This window comes from Arvicola amphibius, chromosome 7 (genome assembly GCF_903992535.2).
Source record: "Arvicola amphibius chromosome 7, mArvAmp1.2, whole genome shotgun sequence".
Lineage (NCBI taxonomy): Eukaryota > Metazoa > Chordata > Mammalia > Rodentia > Cricetidae > Arvicola > Arvicola amphibius.
In genome coordinates this window covers 31,715,719-31,734,679 of record NC_052053.1, presented here as the reverse complement: position 1 = coordinate 31,734,679, position 18,961 = coordinate 31,715,719, and the positions used below count along the sequence as shown (strand labels likewise).

General features: G+C 40.8%; 1 protein-coding gene across 2 annotated transcripts in view; it reads left to right on the top strand.

Moving 5' to 3' along the window:
• Epc2 (enhancer of polycomb homolog 2) overlaps window positions 1-1,658 on the top strand; it is a 96,010-nt gene extending 94,352 nt beyond the window's left edge. For both annotated transcript variants that reach the window (XM_038337149.2, XM_038337148.2), the window contains one exon: window positions 396-1,658. In XM_038337149.2, the coding sequence (XP_038193077.1) occupies window positions 396-468 (73 nt within the window). In that variant the 3' untranslated portion in view covers window positions 469-1,658. The remainder of the gene's footprint in view (window positions 1-395) is intronic.
• Window positions 1,659-18,961: the final 17,303 nt, after the last annotated feature.

The window sequence follows — 18,961 nt, the reverse complement described above, 5'->3', positions numbered from 1 at the left end:
TGACCTTTATATTTTTAAAGACAATTTTTATTTTGATATTATGTGTATGTGTGTAGATTTTAAGAACTCTCTAAAACTAAATAATATTTTGCAGGGCAAGTTTTTATGTAAAGAGGACAGTGAAGCAGAAAGTAAATTTCTTTGTATGGGTAAATAAGCTTTTGACCATAAGCCGATAAAAAGAAACTTGGATTAATCATGTTATATATTCCCTATTTTATCACTTGTATTAGAAATTACTAAAATTTTTGGGCTGAAGGAAAAAAAATCTTCATTTCTGCCTGGAAAAGATGAAAATTGAGGGTTTTAGGTTTAGTTATAGTTACTTAAAAAATGTGGCCTATCCATAGATTCTCAAAAGTTCTAAAGCTTATTCTACTCTTGTCTTCTTATAGAGAGAACCATGAACCAGAAAGATTGGGTTTGAATGGAATAGCAGAGACAACAGTAGCTATGGAAGTGACATAACCTACAGCATGTGGCTTTGACCTGTGTGGATGGTGTGCAGTCATTCATATTCCATCGGAATACAAAAGGCAACACTCTGTGGATCACAGAGCAGAACAATGGACCTAAATGGACTACAGTATATCAGATGTTAAATCGATATATGATGTATATTTTGTAAAATTGGGAAAATCACTACCTTGTAAAATAGTTTATTTGTATCATCAATATTATTTCTGTTACTTGAATAGTAGATATTCATCATCATGCTTTTGCACTTGAATTTGCAACTGAATGGATTTTAAAAATAATTCTTTAATGGGATCATGAGCATGAAATGGGATCCTGCATCACTTGTTTTAACTATTTATTTTGCCATGTTTACATTTTGTATCTTGTAAAAAAAATAAATCCAACTTTGTGTCTAAAAAGTTAAAGATTCATAGCTAGGAAATGAAATTCTTGTAATTTTTTTCTAAAGGAACTGTAAAGTTTTCACTCGGTTCATTCTGTTTCACAATTTGACTAGATGGACTTTTTGGTAAATACTTTAGTGGCATTTCACTGTCAAATACGACTTCAAGGCAAAATAGTATTTTCTATTACTGTGCAGGGGAAAGGGATGGATCGATACATGCAAATTTAATGGAGTGACCCACTTTTCCATATATTTTGAATGTATATTTCTATTTATAATACCAGTTTATAAAAAATAATTACACAGAAAAAGTGGACTAGGAAAATTATGCATCTAGCACATTTAAACTGTGCAGATATGAAAATTTTTCATGGATTACATTTTATCTGAAGACTGCATATTTTAACTGGCTTTAAAACTGTAACACACCACATAAAAGATATTTACCAGGTATGTATTGCATTATATCATTGCAATAATTATTGGAAGTCTATATATCGAGCCATCCCAGGTTTTGGGAGGGGGGAGGGTTGTGGCAAGATTGTCTTTTCAATTTTGGAGAGTTTTCCTGTGGCTACAAGGCAAGTAACGGGTTGGAAAAAGTCTGACTGTGAGTGTTGGACACCTTCATAGTGTAGTGTTTTAGTGACTTTTTTTTATACGGTTCTTGTAAATTAGATACGTGTAGTGGTGTTTCAGGATGTTTGTTTATGCACTAGTTCAGACAACTTTCCCTGTTACTTGTTCTTGGTAAGTGAAAACTGCAGGGAAATAAAAATACATATCAAACACGGCCATGCTGCATATGTGTTTATTTCACCATGTGCACAGTGTGAGTGCACACGAAGGACAGGCTAGCACGTGGTAGCACTTGTCATCCCACAGTGCTCCCCAAGCGTTAGGCCAAGAGTTCTAAGAGGCTCATCTGCGGACAGTTGGGTTTCAGATAATCCTATATAAACTACCTTTGCTATGAAAAGTTCTTAAGGTATTTTACAGAATGTAGGTAATTTGCAGTATAGCAGTCATTGAAATCTCATAAATGAGCCTCATTTTATAAATAAATAGAATATAGTGTAGAATTATATTGCAAGGGGGTTTTGGAAGTCCTGGGAAATGTAAATATTTTTAATGAATACGATTAAAACCATTTCAAACTGAACATAATTTTATACCTTTTTTTATATCTGCAGTCTGAAAGTTGTAAACTTATTGTCAGTTAAATTAATGGACCAGGATTTCTGCTGAAGAGTGGTTTTTATTCAGATCCTAAATGTAAAGCAATTTATGGTCAAAACCACAGAAAAAAAAATAAATTGAATTACTTCATTGGTTGTGACCTGTTAGGATCCATGCTCGTTTCTGCCATACTACCTCTGGGGTTCACTGCTGATGATATAAAGGAAATAATTTTGATTGATATGTATATGACTGTTCATTCTGCTTACAGATGGATGTATCTTCTTACTATTAAGAATTTGAAACCAGTGCCAATTTCAGAGAAAGCTTTTCCCCCATTTTGCTGAAGTAAAGCATGAAGTTAATTTGCCTTATGTGATATATGTGTGTGTGTGTGTGTGTGTGTGTGTGTGTGTGTGGTGTGCGTGCGTTTATGTTATAAATAAGTAAAACTAGAGAACTCTTTATTTGTACAGTGTCTGGAGGTGATAGCAAGTCCAGAATTTATCAAAGACTGATGGCCAATTTGTTCCTTTTGAAGTAAAATAGAAAATCTAAGCCTCCCTTATTTTGGTGGTTGTACCTGCTTCATGAGTGGTTCCCAGAAGAGGTCTGAAAGGAAGAGGTACAGTTAATTAAGGAGGTGGCTTGTGTGTCTACTCAGCATGCTGCCATCTCCACTATTTCTTGAAATATTACAGAATACTGTGGAAATACATTCCTTTGGAGGGTGTGGGGACAGGAATAGATTTTACTTGTATGTGTGCCTTGGTTTAGAGAAGAGTAATTTATATGCTGGATCATCCTTTAATTGGTGTAGGCAGAATATCTGACAAACTGTATTTTTTTTTTTGCCTTACTGCATAATACCCCCTTTCTCAGTAAATCAAAGTCAATATTACCATACAGCTTCACGTATATTGGAGGACATAGTGTATGTTTTTGCAAAAGACCAAAAGGAAATAAAAGTGTTTGCACAGTGCATGTTTTAAGTGTGTACGTATAGCATTGTAGCTGGCTGAAAAATACAGGACACTGTGTATGGCCTGGGCTGGAAGGAGTTGAGAACAATGAAGAGAATCTACCTTTTAGAAACTTTGACTTGGTATGTTCAGCTGAATTCGAGTATGATATTACACCTTCTGACATAATATGTGCTTATTGTCCCTTGACTCTTTTTGACAAGCAGTTTTACAAGGTAATACCTCATTTTGACGGTCAGAGGAGGTTTGGAGCAAGCTGAGCTCCTGAGCTGGGGGTTAAACCCACGTAGTCACCATACTAGTCAATACCTGCCACCTCCAATGTGAAAGTCCCCTCCTGAGCTGCCCCACTGTGTTGCCCTGTGCTTGGCTTTTACCCAGACAACCTCCACCTCACCCACACTTCTTCACCACCAAGCAGCATGCATTTGCAAGCCTTGCTTCTGGCTGTTCCCGGTCCTCCAGATGTAGCCAATGAGTTTTATAAAACTTGCAGTCTGCCTACACTTTTGGGAGCAGGACTTGGCTGAGGTTGGCCCTTTTGGGACATTTTGCCAATGTCAGATCTAAGTTTCTAGAACTCTTTGAATCATGAATGACAGAGAAACTGACTAACAGTGAGTGTATTGCAGCAAATGTCTAGATAAACTCATGTAGAGTAATTGTAACCAACTTAATGACTATAACCAACAGAGAATGCAGAATGTGGAGTACAAATTTGAGAGGGGTGTTTTGATCCTTTTCTGCTCTTATCCCTGAATTTGTATCATTTGGGCAGCTCCTTCTCAAGGCATTCCAGAATCTTCCCTGCCCTTGTCAGTATCCATTGCCTTATAAAACCATCATATAGTATCAATAGCAAGTCAGGTATGTGCCCTCCTATACTTCATACTCTATGAAGGGCTTTTAGCTGTCAAAAGTTTTAACATAGGTAAGAGAAAGTTAACAGCCATGTATTTCAGTAATCATTTGGTGCTTATTTTAGGTTGTTCCAAAAGAGTCTGATGCCATATCAAATATTTCACCTTTCGTATGAAAATCCAAACCATTTCAGAAAGCCACACACTCAGAGCAGTGGTATTCAAGCCCTGTAACTACTCATACAAAACGCTTAATCTGGGCAACCAGGACATATGGCACACAACTTTTTAAGAATGTGTTGAATGGAAAAGAGTTGATTTTGATCCATAACAGAGAAAGGTCAGGTTAAGAAAGCCAAGATGTAGGCTTTGGGTTTCAGCATAGGATACCAGTATGTTAACACTGCTGAATAATGTCACTGTGTAGGTTTGGAATTGCTGCAGTGTCCTGGTACCTGGACTGCGTTCTAGTCTAGCCGCTCAAATAGAGAAGGGTCCATTTCCAAGCTCCTTAGGTTGTAACCATTCTTTTCCTTGTGGCTATGAAATTCATAGTTTATGAAACCAAACTCAGCTGCCTGGTGAGCTCCATTGAGTGATTCGGGCTTTAATCCCATCTTCCAAACCTTCATATTTGCTATATCATATTGGTTTAAAACGGGTCAGTGATCTTGCATAATTTTGGCATAAATAACAGGAATTAGAGGGTGTGTCTGCCTCACCCACTTTGTGATCAGATAACTGCATCTTGCTACAATTTATTCCAGCACGCCTTCAACTCGGGGCATTAGACTAGGACACTGAAATATTCAAAATTACTTGAGAAAATACCTTTTAAATTATTTGCCAAATTCTATAAAGAAATAATTTAAGACACTCAAATACAAACAGCTGTTTTATTGGGCAAGCGATAAGGTCAGGACTGAAGGAAGACATCAACAACCCCAAAGCCTTTGTGGAAGCTGGAATCGGTGAGAACAGCAAGCAGCAGAGCCTGAGCGTCTACATGGGCAGGGTGGGAGAGTAGCCAAGGAACCAAGCGGTCAGGTGATAGAACCAGCAGAAGCAGAGTGTGGGGAGAAAGGAGCAATCTGCAAGGAAATTGGGACACGGAAATTATCAAGTTGGGAGATGTGAGAAAGCCTGAGGACAGTTGGGAGATGTGAGAAAGCCTGAGGACAGTTCTGTGCAGCACTCCTGGGCTTCAAGAATTTCTAAGATTCGAGAACTACATGTGTAGGACATGGCAGGTCACACCTGTAATGCCAGCTACTTAGGAAGCTGAATCTGGGCCACAGCAATACCCATCCAAATGGGGTAAAGATACTGAAAAAAGGTATATGCCCTCGCATGCCAGGCTGATTGAACTGGAGCCATCAAGATTGAGTCAGGATATTAATGGTGTGTGCTTAGATCATTGCAGTTATTTGCTTGTGTAGCCGGGCGGTGGTGGCACAAGTCTTTAATCCCAGCACCTGGGAGGCAGAGGCAGGCGGATCTCTGTGAGTTGGAGGCCAGCCTGGTCTACAAGACCTGGTTCCAGGACAGGCTCCAAAGCCACAAAGAAGCCACCCTGTCTCGAAAAACCAAAAAAAAAAAAAAAAAAAAAAATTATCCCTCTATGGCAGCATGATGAGCACTTTCAAGTGTTCAAGTTTTGTGTGTGTGTGTGTGTGTGTGTGTGTGTGTGTTGTCGTGTTAGGCCCCCAGGAATAAATCTCAAGACCTCCAGTGGATGCCTGAAGCCCAGGATAGCATGGAACCCTCTACTCAGCTCATCAGTGGGTATCCAAAAGAAATGGATTCCAGGACCCTAATGGGTATCAGAATCAGTGGGCACCAAAGAAATGGGTTCCAGGACTGTTGTAGAATATTAATCAAAGTTGTATTACATTAGTTTATGCTGTGAGATATTTGTTTAATGATGCAAAGATGTGTTGCATTCTTTTAGGTTGCATTTGTTTAATTTGTTACTTTGCCTGCCTGAAACACCTGATTGTTCTAATAAAGAGCTGAATAGCAATTAGGTAGGCAGGAGAGAGAAATAGGCAGGGCTGAAAGGCAGAGAGAATACATAGAGAAGAGAGAAGAAGGAAGGAGTGAGAAAAGGATAAAGAGGAGCATGCCAGCATCCAGCCACCCAGCTATACAACCAGACGGAATAAGAAGAAAAGAAAAATATATACAGACATAAAGGTAAAAGCCCAGAGGTAAAGGATAGACAGAATAATTTAAGAAAAGCTGTCTAGAAATAAGACAAGCTAAAGCCAGATATTCATCAACAAGAATACGTTTCTGTGTGATTATTTGAGAGATGGGTGGTAGAGCCCCCAAAGAGTTAAAAAAAAAAAAAGTCAACAACACAGGACCCTAGTGGGGTATCAAAATCCTGGATATTTAGGTCCCAACTGTATGTGCCATAACAATTTGCACTGACTGACACACACCCTTCCATATACTTTAATATATTTATATATTTGAAATAATACCATTTTTTAAATCAAAACTGCATCATTTCTTCTCCCTTTGTTGTTGTGATTCATAGGCATCATAGCTGGGTCGGATTACTTCCTAGGGTTGCTTACTCCCTTGGAAACCTGCATGGAACCCTCTCCTACCCTGAAAGCTAGTCCTTATAGGGAATAAGCTTTCAGATTAGACCCTGCTGAGTTCTATGGGTCTTGGGTCCAAGGTACATGATGTCTCCTGCAATAAGGACTTACCTTCCACCTCTGGAAGCCAACTGAAGACTACCTTGTAATGTTTGGGGAGTCTTTTTGACAGTGCTAACTAAAAAGTCAAGAGGATGCTTCTCAAGCCTGTTGTTGGAGTTTTTGTTATGATCTATGGGGGGAGGAAGCATTGTCATCCCAGATGGGAAATTTTTATTTAAACTAAATTTGTATATGTATATACAGATTTAGATTTCTTATATGTAATTTTATGTGGATAGATACTAATTTGATTCCTATGACTTTTCCAGAATGCTCAGTATTGTCTTATCCTCATCCCTCCTCCTGCATTCCCCTATCCCTAAATAAAGCACCTTCATTTTTCTCATCCCCTTCCATTCTCTCGTAACCTATCATCCCCTCTCTTTGGCTTCCTCTCATGGCCCTCCTTGACTTTCCTGGTTTCTACAGTGACTCCAGTATACATACTCACATCTGAAGACTTGGAACAAGGCGCCTCAGATAAGAGAGAACATGTGACATTTGTCTTTCTGGGTCTCACCTCACTCAACCTACTTTTAGTTCCATCCCTTTACCTAGTGAGGCCCTGGTGAAAGCTGTCTTCTTGCATACACTTAAGTCCTGACTAGACTACCTATACAAGGCCAGCACTACATAGGTAGCTCTTATCTGCTCTTTCAGTAATGACAGCCAAAGAAGTCTGTATTTGTTTCTGATTCTTTTTTTCCTTGTAGTTGGTTGTATCAAAGAAATTGGAGCCCCTAGGTGTTTAGAGTATGAGGGTTAGTGTTTCATTCATCGCTATGGCAAATGCCTCAGAAACAAGTCAAAAGAGGACATGATTTATTTTGGGTCACAGTTTCAGTCCATGATCAGCCAGTTGTATTGTTCCTGGGCCCCATGAAACAGAACATCACTAGAAGAATGGCATGGCAGAGCAAAGCTGCTCACCTCGGAGGATCAGGAAATGCTGTGGAACAATCGTTTTGTACACTGTCAAGTTGTATCACTGTCATTGATTAATAAAGAGCAGACTGGCCAATAGCTAAGTAGGAAAAAGGTAGCAGGACTTGTTGTCAGAAAGAGTGCTGGGGGGAAGAGAGGAGGAAGAAGTCACCAAGATATGCTGAGAGAAACAAGATGAGTATGCAATGCTAAAAAAGGCACTGCCACATGACAGAGTGTAGATAAGAAGTATGGATTAATTTAAGTTCTAAGAGCTAGTTAGTAATAAGCCTGAGCTATTATCCAAGCATTTATATTTAATATTAAGTCTGTGTGGTTATTTGGGAGCTGGTCAGTGGTTCTGATGAAAAACTCTGCCTACAAGGAAACAATGAACAAGACAGGCATAGAGAGACCTACGAAAAACTATGGTCCCAAGAGTACAGCCTCAACATAGGTCCCTAGCTCCAAAAGTGCTTATCACTTCCCAATAATGCCATCTAATTGAAAATTTGTCAGTGGATTAGTCCATTGATTATGTTAGACCTCTCAAGATTCAATCACACCTCAGTGATTGGACCTTCAGCAGCTTGGACTAAGCTTTTAACGCAGGAGCTTTTTATTTATTTACTTTTGAGAATTTCATAGGTGGATGCTGTATTTATGTCATTTCTACCCATCCTTTCTCTACCTTAATTTTTTCCTGTGTCTTCTCCTCTCCCTCTCAAATTCTTGACTTCTTCTTTAACTATATATCTACATATGTATATTTAATAACAACTTTCTGGGCCCATTTACTGTTGGCTATACGTATGTATGTGTTGCTTATGTGAGTGTATGTTTAGGGTTGGTCACTTGGGATTGGATAACCAATTGGAGTTCATCACTAACAAAGACATATTCTCCTTCTCTCAGTAGTCAATTATTTCCTGGGGCTCTTCATCTAGGTATGGATCCATGTGAGATTTTCCCCACCTACACTGGCATGTCAACTGATGTTATCATTGAACGGGTCTTATTTAAGTGACCACATTTTTTTAGGCTTCATGGATAGAGCTTCCTTAACATCTATAGAAGTCACTCTCTCACAGAACATGTTTATCTCTTATAATATTGCTACCCCCTCATCTACAACGTTCTCTGAGCCTTAGGTGAGGGGTTGTAGTATAGACGAATGAACAGGGTTAAACAACTCACAATCAATTGTCCTTTGCTTTTTAACCAATTGTGGCTTTCTATAATGATCTCTGCCTGCTGAAAAAAAAATTCTTGGATGATGGATGTTAGCTATGCTTATCCATGGACATAAGAAAAAGTATGTGGAATGCAGTTAGGAATACACTGGCTTATGAAAGTGGAAGTAGTAGTGTCTCACTAAGGCCCATAATCTCCAATTACAAGTAATTTACTAGGTTTACAGTATTAGACCCAAATTCCCTCCTGTTGAGTGGGTTTTAAGTTCAATGAGACAGCTATTGGTTAACTTCAAAATACAAGTGCCATTCATTGCATCTTTGGGAGCATCTTGACATGCTGGTCATGGTTATGGTGGGTGAGCGTCCCAGCTGGTAGGACCATTGGTTGTTTTCCTCTCTTGGATGCTCGCATAGCATCTTCAGATACTGTGAGGCTTCCAGATGAGTTTAAGCTCAGTCATTCCAAAGCTTGTGTCCACAGTGTGCGGTGTCTTCAGTAACAGGGTTTTACCTTCAAGATCTGGGAGGCAATTAGGTGCATGGCCTATATCATTTTGAAACACACAAGTCTTTTTTTTTTTAAGTATGTTTTTGTTTTGGGTAAGCTAGAGAGATGGCTTAGTGATTAACAGCACATGGTGCTGAAGCCAGATTTGATGTCCAGCACCCACATGAGGGCTCATAACTGTCTGTAACTCCAGTTCAAGGGTATCTGATGCCCTCTCTGGCCTCCGTGAGCATCAAGAATACACATGGTATGTAACACGCATGCTAGCGAAAGCACTCATACACATAAAAAAGATAAATCTTTTAAAAAACATTTATGACCACATTAATTTTACATAATAATGGGTTTCATTACGAAACCATGCTTTCACACATGCACAGAATTTATTCTAATCACATCCATACACACTTCGTCTTATTTACTCTTCTATCGTCATGAAAAAGCACCATGGTCCAAGTCAACTTATAAAAGAAAGCATTTAATTTGGGGGCTCACAGTTCTAAAGTGTTAGACTTGATGGTCATCATGACAAGGACCGTGGCAACAGCAAGTACGCATGTTGCCAGAGTAGTAGCTGAGAATTTATAATGAACCCTTCAGTATTAGGCAGAAAGAGCTAACTGGAATGGGTAGATTTTTTTTTTTAATTCTCAAAGCCCACCCTTACACACACACTTCCTACAATAGACCACACTTCCTAATACTTACCAAATAATCCCACCAACTACTGACTAACCATTTAAATCTATAAGGCTATGGGTATCATTCTCATTCAAATAACAACTTTCTGTTATCATCTTGTATTGGTTACTTTTTTTATTGCTGTGAAAAATGCAATGAACAAGGCAATTTATAAAAGAAAAGGTTTATTTGGTTTATGACTGCAGAGGGACAAGAGTCTGTCATGGCTGGCAAGCATGGCAGCAAGCAGACACGGTGGCTCAAGCAGAAAGCTAAGCACTCGCATCTTGAACCACAATACAAAGCAAAGAGGGTATGTGATGGCTATTCTTGGTTGTCAACTTGACTATATCTGGAATGAACTGCAATCCAGAAATGGAGGGCACACTTGTGATCCAGATCTTAAGGCAAGAAGATGACATGTCTTTGTTCCAGATCTTGAGACTAACCTCTTTCTGCCTAGCTATTGACCAGTCAGCTCTTATCAAACTAATCAGAAGGTGCCTTGGCAAAGACACATCTTCACAATGTAAACAAACATTTCACAACATCTCCCCCTTTTGTCTAAGTAAACAACAAAGAGTTTAAACTTAACACAGTGAAAGCAAATACATTAGAACAATTATCAAGTAAGAGCTACATTTACAATATCCAGTTCAGTTGTATTTGACAAATTCAGAGAAATTACTCCATTGTGAATCTTATTTTGGTGAGTCCAAAGTTTTATATCCAAACCATTGTTTATCATAACTGTATTACTATCCTAAAAATATCTTATTAGACCTACAAACATCTCTCTAGATAAACAACTTAGGCTTTTGTGTTTCTCAAACTTATGCACTTTATATCTCTTGTGTAAGTTTCTTTTCTGAATTTGGTAACAAGGAAAACTGTAACTATAACTAACTAGTCTTCAACCCATTAAAGATCCAAGAAGGATAAAATATTACCTGAATAAACAGGAAGTGTAGAGCAAAGAACTTTCAAAACTATAGACATCTGGCTGCCTGGACAGTCACCCAAGGTTCCTCTGCAGCATGGAGGGCTGGGGCAGGTTTCTCAGAAGATAGTATATGCTTTGAATCTGCATCCAATATATGGTACAGTTCCTCCCATAGCCAGCATCAAGGGATCCAGGAATCAAGAGATGGAAAGAAGAATAGTTCCACTCACTATCATCCCCAGTGACCCATCAGGAAAGTTTTTGCTTCCTGTCCCCCAACTCTGAGGAAAACCTGAGCAAAAGAGACCTCAAAGCTTGCTGGTTTTCGAGTGTTAACTTTGTGTCCTGCCACTTTGCTGAACTATTTATCAGGTTAGGTTGCTTGATTCTTCATGGACTCTTGTGCATAAAATAACATTATCTTCAAATAAAAGTACCTTGACTTCTTCCTTTCCCATTTGTATCATTTTTATTTCCTGCTCTTCTCTGATTGATCTAGCTAAAACTTCAAGCATTAAATTGAGTCTGAGTGGAGAATGAACGCTTGTCTTGCTTCAGACCCTAACGGAAATGCCTTGAGGTTTTTTTTTTTTTTTCATTTGGCATGATTTTGGCTGTAGGTTTGTCATTTATAGCTTTTGGTAAGTTACCTCCGTTTCTCATCTCTTTAGGGCTTTTTTAATTATTATTTTTAAGGATTCACTTATTTTTATTTTATGTGCATTGGTGTTTTACATGCATGTATGTCTCTATGACATGATAGATCCCGGGGAACTGGAGCTACAGACAGTTGTAAGCTGTGTATGAGTGCTGGGAATTGAATCTGGATCCTCTTGGAAGAGCAGCCGGTGTTCTTAGCTGCTGAGTCATCTCTCCAGCCTCTCTCTTCTTGGATTTATCATGAAGTTTTGTTATATTTTGTCAAAGGCTTTTTTAAAAAGCACCTGTTGAGGTGATCATGTGATTTCAGTCCTTGAATACCTTATGTGATATATTGTATTTATTGATTTGCATGTGTTGAACCATCCCAATATCCCTGTAGTGAAGTCAGCTTGATCATGATGAATGTTCTCTTAATGTTATTATTTTAATTATTTATTTATTTAGAGACAAGGTCTCACTATGTAGTCATAGTTGGCTTAGAACTCATTATGTAGATTAGGCTGGCCTCAGAGTCACAGCGATCTGCTACTGAGTGCAGGGAGTAAATATGTATGCTGCTATGCCCAGCAATGAATTTTCTTTTTTTAAATGTGTTTTTGCATTCACTTTGCAAGTATTTTATTGCTGATCATTGTGTCTATGTTCCACACGTAGATTGGCATATCATTTCCTTTTTTGTTGTGTCTTTTTCTGGTTTGGGAGTTAAGGTAATTAATACTGGCTTTATAAAATAAGTTTGGAAGCATTCCTTCTTTTTCTAGTTTATGGTACAACTTGAAAAGACTCAGTGGTACATCTTTAAAGTAGGACCAGGACACTGCAATGAATTTGTCTGGGTCTGGATTCTTTTTTAAGTTGGGGGAAAAAATGTAATTAGTACTGCAAACTTATTGATCTGTTTAACCTATTTATCTTGACTTAACTTTGATATATCATATACATCTAGAAATCCATTCATTTTTCTTTTTTACACTGTGTATGTGTATAAGTGTGTGTGTGTGTGTGTGTGTGTGTGTGTGTGTACATAGAGTTGCACACACCACGGTGAGGGCGTGGAGATCAGAGGACAACTTGTGAGAGTCAAGTCTATTGTTGAGGATGAAGTATTAAAGTCACCATCTAGAACTGCGACTCCATGTCTGGTAGTATTTGTTTCCTGAAGTCGGCTGAACTTCAGTGGGTTTATATTTAGAATTGTATTGTTCTCTGGATGGATTTTTCCTTTAGTCAATATGAATAACATTCTTCATTACTTACGACTTTGGGTTAGGATCTATTTTGTCATCTTTATCCTGAGGTTTCAAAATGTTTACCTTGAGTCCAGAACTGCTCCACATCACACTCTCTTACACACAAGTCCTCCGTGGCATTTCTGTGTGAAAATTTCACACACATACCTACACACGGCTTCCGACTATCTTCCTAGTCATGGCCACCACCTCTCCATCCCATCCCCTCCTAGACTTCCTGATCTCAGGGTACGGTACCACCCCATTCCCTTGCAGTCAAATCTCAAGTCTTTCAATGCATGCTCCAAAATATATATTAAGCCCACCTGTTCTCTTGTCCATGCTGTTTCTGCCTCGTCCAGATGGCAGCCAGCTCTTCTACAGCAATGTTCCCATGATGCTTCTCCCAACTCCTGTCACTGATAATCTGGTAGCAAATATGACCCTCTAACAACCAGATGAGAAAAAAAAAAAAACATCGGAACTCCTCCCTCCCCATTGCTTCCCATTACAGTTCCCACCCAAGTCTTAAGACCTTTGTTGTTCTTATCCTGTCTTCCTGGCCAAACCCCCTCTGTTCTTCTGCCCTGCTCTGTGTCCTTGCCTTTAACCACCTCCTTGCTTCTGCCTAGAGCATCCTTCTCTTTGTTCTCTTATCTTTTAGTTCTTAAAGGTCCCCCTCCTGCTTGTTTCATCTCAAGAATTTGTCCTCTGGCCATCCTTCTCTGAGAGCACGGGGATCATTATTTTTCTGTCCTACTACGAATGTCACGACATAACTCTATTATTTGTCTGTTCGCTGGCTCTTTCATCTGTCTCCCGAGCCTCATAGTGGTAGGGGCTTGTTCTCCATTGTCTCTCAGGCACTCGGCACGGGACCAGGCACGTGGCAATTGCTGTGATGTTCGTTGAATAAGCAAGTGAAAGAATAACTATAGTACTCTTAAATAAGCTGTAGGAGATGTTTCCATGTCCCATTCTGTTATCATTTTAAAACAAAATGCAGTGGCCACCAAACATGGCTTCAGATCTTACGCCAGCAGATTTGAGGTGTAAAATAGTTTCCTGCTGAAACAGACTGACCCTCCGGGTCAGAACTTGCTTTTCCTTAAGACGCCTTCCTGTGAGGTAGTGATCATCTTTTGCCTCGTTCCTCCATCGTTTAGCAGATGGTTGTGGGTGCAAAGAGGCAGAAAATAGCACCGAAGAGTCCCCAAAGTGGGTTTTCTGCCTCTATTTATACGGCTGAGTATTTGCGTTCAAGTGTGAGAGAATCCGGGAGTACATTGACAGCAGCACTATGGCTGTCGGGCTTGTAAGATAGTAACATTTCATCAGTGGTTCCCGCGAGACTCGTGGCAGCCTCTTCCGTGTTCCCTTCTGCATGGTGTTGTCAAGGTGACATGCCAGCCGTGATCCCTCAGTGAGCGGTCAGCTTTCTACTTCTGTGGAAGGAGGCTGCTTGCAGCCGTGGGAAGCCACATCAGGGGGTGCAGGGTGGACTCTGTCTCCAGAGGTTGATGCTCAGCACCGGTTATCCAAAGCTGGTTTGGTTCAAGCTGATTTGTCATCTCTAAACAGCTCTGCTCTCACCGCTTCGGAAGGAGCTGAGGAAATTCGGTTTTGTGTTTACAAACGCGTGTAAAACCCTTTCCTTCAAACTTTCGCTCTCTTCCATATGACTTGGGAAATAGACGGCAATTTTTTTTTTTAATGTCTGGAGAAGAACTCTACAAATAATGCAACCCATTCCTCAACTGGGCCCCAGACAAGTGAAAGAGCTTGTCTGAACCAGGCTGGATGTACCCAATCCAAGACCCGTGCCAATGCACGCCAGTTCCACGTGCTTCCCTTACAAGACTGCAGCCCCATAAATTGCTTCAGTGGCTTTCAGTTCTTAGTTATAATTCTGAAAATGTCAGGTGACATTATTACCCACAACACTGAAACACTTTATCATATATATTGTATAGGTTAGAGCAGTAGTTCTTAATTTTCCCAATGCTGTGGCCCTTTCATACAGTCCCTCCCGTTGTGATGACCCCAACCATAACATTATCTTGTTGCTACTTCATAACTAATTTTTCTAGTGTTACAAATTATAATGTAAATATCTGTGTCTTCCAATGGTCTTAGGTGACCCCTGAGATAGGGTTGTTTGACCCCCAAATATGTCGTGGCTCACAGGTTGAGAATCATTAGGTTAGACTCTTCTTAAATATTGCTTTGAACTCAATATTTTTCAATGCTCATTTGCTATTACGGTGAGATTTAAGATTGCTATATCTAAGTAGAAGCTCATCAAATTATCCAGTTTCATTTGTCTAGTTTTAATTTGGGGGTGGGATCTCTCTAAGTAGCTCAGGTTGTTCTCGGGCCTTAGTTTCTCTGGCCTCTGGATCCTGGGAGCAGGAATGAAAAACATTTACTCTCATGCCAAGCCCAAACTCCATTTTTAGAACAAATATTTAAAAAAAAAATCAAGTTTTAATATATTCACCAGTTTAGCTTAATTTCATTAGTTTGAAGGCCCTTCTTTGCATTTATCTTTATTACATATATATTTCAAATGGAAGAGGTACATGGAAGAGGCCTAAAATTCAGCTAACAACCTTAAAAAAATCTTTATAAAATTCTAGCTGTGGCGGCCCACTTTATAATCCCAGCACTTAGGAAATTGAAGCAGGATGGTCAACATGAGTTCAAAGTGAGCCTGAGCCACATCCCAAGTCACTCAGCAGTTTGTGGTACAATGTGACAGTCCTCCAGGGCAAGACACAGAAATTAAGATTGATGAAGTGATTGCAATGGACATCAGACCAAAGTGACGTCTGTTTCTTCCTTCGTTTATTTATTTGTCTGTAACTACTGACTAGTTTCTGTGCGAAAACACCCTGGGGGCAATCCAATTTTGTTGAGAATAAAAAGGGTCCAAAGGCATGGCTCCTCCGGGGGTGTTGAATGTCCACCAATGGAGAGAATGGAATGGAAGCCATGACTTTGGTCTCAAACTTTGCTTTTGCCAGATGGAATATTCGAGCCCCCAATGTGATGGCTTATGAAAACAAATCCCAGGCTGTTGTTTGTGGGCTCCATCTTAATGAACTCCCAGTGTGGACTGACGGGTCAGGGACAGCCCCCAAACAGGACCCGTCAGTTAGAAGGACAGATGCAGCTGCCATGCTGGTGGCAACGAAGAGAATAAAGGGGGGTGTGCGCTCTCGCCAGGAATATTTGTGGCTGCTCTTCACAGCATGACCAACAGAGTTTTTCAACTTCGGAGTTTTTGTCGGTCTGAAAAGTAAGGCCTGTTTGCTTCTGTGGGTTTAATTTCTCTTCTAATGAAGGAGACTAAGCATCTTCTCACCTACTCTCTGCTTCTGTTGGATTTCTGCTCCCTTTGCTTGTTACTTAGCACCCTGGTTTGAAGATTTACTTATTTTGTAACATATCTCAGCACGTCATCTTCTTTATGGCTTCATATTATATGTAAACATAATTATTAACCAATTTGTTGGAGGATATTTTGGATCATTTACACCTTTAGGATAATGTTACTATAAACATGAGTGTGTGTGTATGTTGTGTGTATCTGTTGCTGTCTCTGTGTAACTTTTGGAAGACTCACTGAACTCATTCCAGACCACATGAAGTTGTTATCATTGATATAAAGATTTCCAATTTCCCTACATCCTTGCCAAGATTAACTTTCTTTTAAAAAATTGTAGCCATTATGCATTTCCCCGAGGAGTAATGAAATTCAAATACTTAATATGCTTGTTGACTAATTGTGTGTGTTCTCTGAAAAAATGTCTGTTCAAGTCCTCTGCGCATTTTAAAGGCCGTGTTTCTTGCCTTTTTGGTTAAATTATAGGAATTTTGTCTGTTTGTTGACAATATTCACTATGTAACCTTGGCTGGCCTTGTGTGGTCCTCCTGCCCCTGGTTCCCTTGTGCTGGGATTACAGGCTGTGTTGGATTGATTTATGTCAACTTTACACAAATTTAAGTCATCTGAGAGGATGGAACCTCAATTAAGAAAATGCCTCCATAACTTGGAGCTGTAGGCAAGCCTGTAGCGCGTTTTCTTAATTAGCGATTTGTGTGGGAGGGCCCAGCCCATTGTGGGTGGGGCTAGGGCCCAGCCCATTGTGGGTGGGGCCATCACTAGGCTGGTGCTCCTGGGTTCTATAAGAAAGCAGGCTGAGCTAGCCACGAGGAGCAACTCAGTAAGCAGCATCCTCCAAGCCCTCTGCATCAGCTCCTGCCTCCAATTCCTACCCTGTTTGAGTTCCTGCCCTGACTTCCTTGGATGAGGAACATCAGTATGGATGTGTAAGCCAAATACGCCCTTTCCTTCCCAACTTGCTTTTGGTTATGGTATTACATCACAGCCATAGTAACCCTCACTAAGGCACAGCCTCTGCCACCACGCTGGGGTCCTCGAGAATCCTTTATATCCTGGATACTAGATCCTTGAGAGCGACCCGGCCTGTAAGGGTTCCTCTTTCCACACTTGCCTTCTCAGTTTCCTGAGAAAGCCGACGGAAGGTCTTCAGTCTTGACGCTGGGTTTACTACCGCTGTTGTTGCTCATGCCCTTGGGGTTCCCATGATCTAAAACTACACAATCAAATCCAAAGACATGGAGATTTCATCCTCTGGCTTTTAGTCAGATCTTTGTGTTTGTCAGCTCTTGGTTCATTGATCTGCTTGGATGAGTTTTTAAGGTGTGAGAAAAACAACTTCATTGCCTGTGATATACAGGGTTCCCAGCCAGGCTCCCCAAGCCCCACCTCCGGATGGAGCACAGGGAGGGGGGGTGTGCTCTGCCACCTTTCCTCTGAGTCACCCACTCCAGCCCTACTCAACCTCAGGGCTCCCTTAGTGAGCCTGGCCCTCTGTCCTTGCTCTAACAGCTTTGGCACCCAATGCCACGGCCTCCTCTGCCTCCCACACCCCCATCAACTGAGCTGTGTTCCTGTTACTGAAACTTGGCCAAGGCTCTGGGATCCCACGCCAAGAAACCTTTTGTGCTAATTTCTCTACACGATGCTCCGAACACCTGACCTTGAGAACATCTGTGGAGCAAATGCTCTCCCCAGAGCTGGCGGCCACACAAGAGCTGCCTGGGAGAGGGGCTGGTCAAATGGGGTGGTTGGGTACCCAAGTTCTCTGCTCATCAAAAACTGTGGTCAGTTCCTCTTTGCTGGTCTGGTTCTACCTGGAGAGTTTCAGCCTCTGCCGTGGAAGACGAACAGAGGCGTCCAGGCAGGCTTGCTGCCTCAAAGGTTACCGTAGCCTGAGAAAGCTGTAAATTGAGCCTGGGGCTCCAGGGTATTGATAATTTGTAGCCACCAAGGCAGATCCCTTTCTTGCCTAGGAAACTTGAGTTTTTCCCTTCAGCCTCTCAACCTCTTCCTACTGCATAGAAGCCTTTCAGATTCTAATGTGTATGCCGTTTTCCAAGGGCCTCTCCTGCCTGGGTGCTCACCATGAGTTTCCCTGGAAATTAGACACCTTGTACTCTTGTAAAGTCTCCTTAACAGTTTCCCTGGTCAAGTTTGTGTGTATATAAGCTGTGGTGATATTTTGTTTGTGTTTTAACAAATAAAGCTTGCCTGAAGATCAGAGTGCAGAGGCGGGCAGTGGTGGCACACACATTTAATCCCAGACAAAGGCAGAGGGATCTCTGTTAGTTCAAGACCACACTGGGCTACACGAGAATGAATCTGTCTGAAAGAGAAACAGAGCTCACACAAAGGTGATCCCAGCACTTGGGATCCCATGCCTTTAATCCCAGCACTAGGGAGGTGGAGACAGGAGGGATATGGCCGGCCAGAGAGAGGAATGTAAGTGGGAGGAGACAGGAGCTCAGTCTGAGGTTTGGTGGAGACAGCTGCAGTCCAAGGATGTAGTCTGAGATGCAGTCTGAAGCAATAAGAGGACTCCGTCTGAGGACAGGAATGCCCCGACAGGAATACCCCTTTGATCTGAGCATTGGTAAAGGTGAAAGGTCTCTCTCCAGTGACTGGCTGCACGGCTTCTCTGATCTCTCAACTCTTACCCTCTAAATGTCTAACTCTGGGATTTTATTATTAAGAACAATTAGAATTCGTGCTGCACAAACTAAATCAAAATCCAATCCCCCAGTCACACTGGCCATTCCCCAAGTGTGTGGTGGCTGAAGATCATGCAGGTTCTACAGCTAGCGATG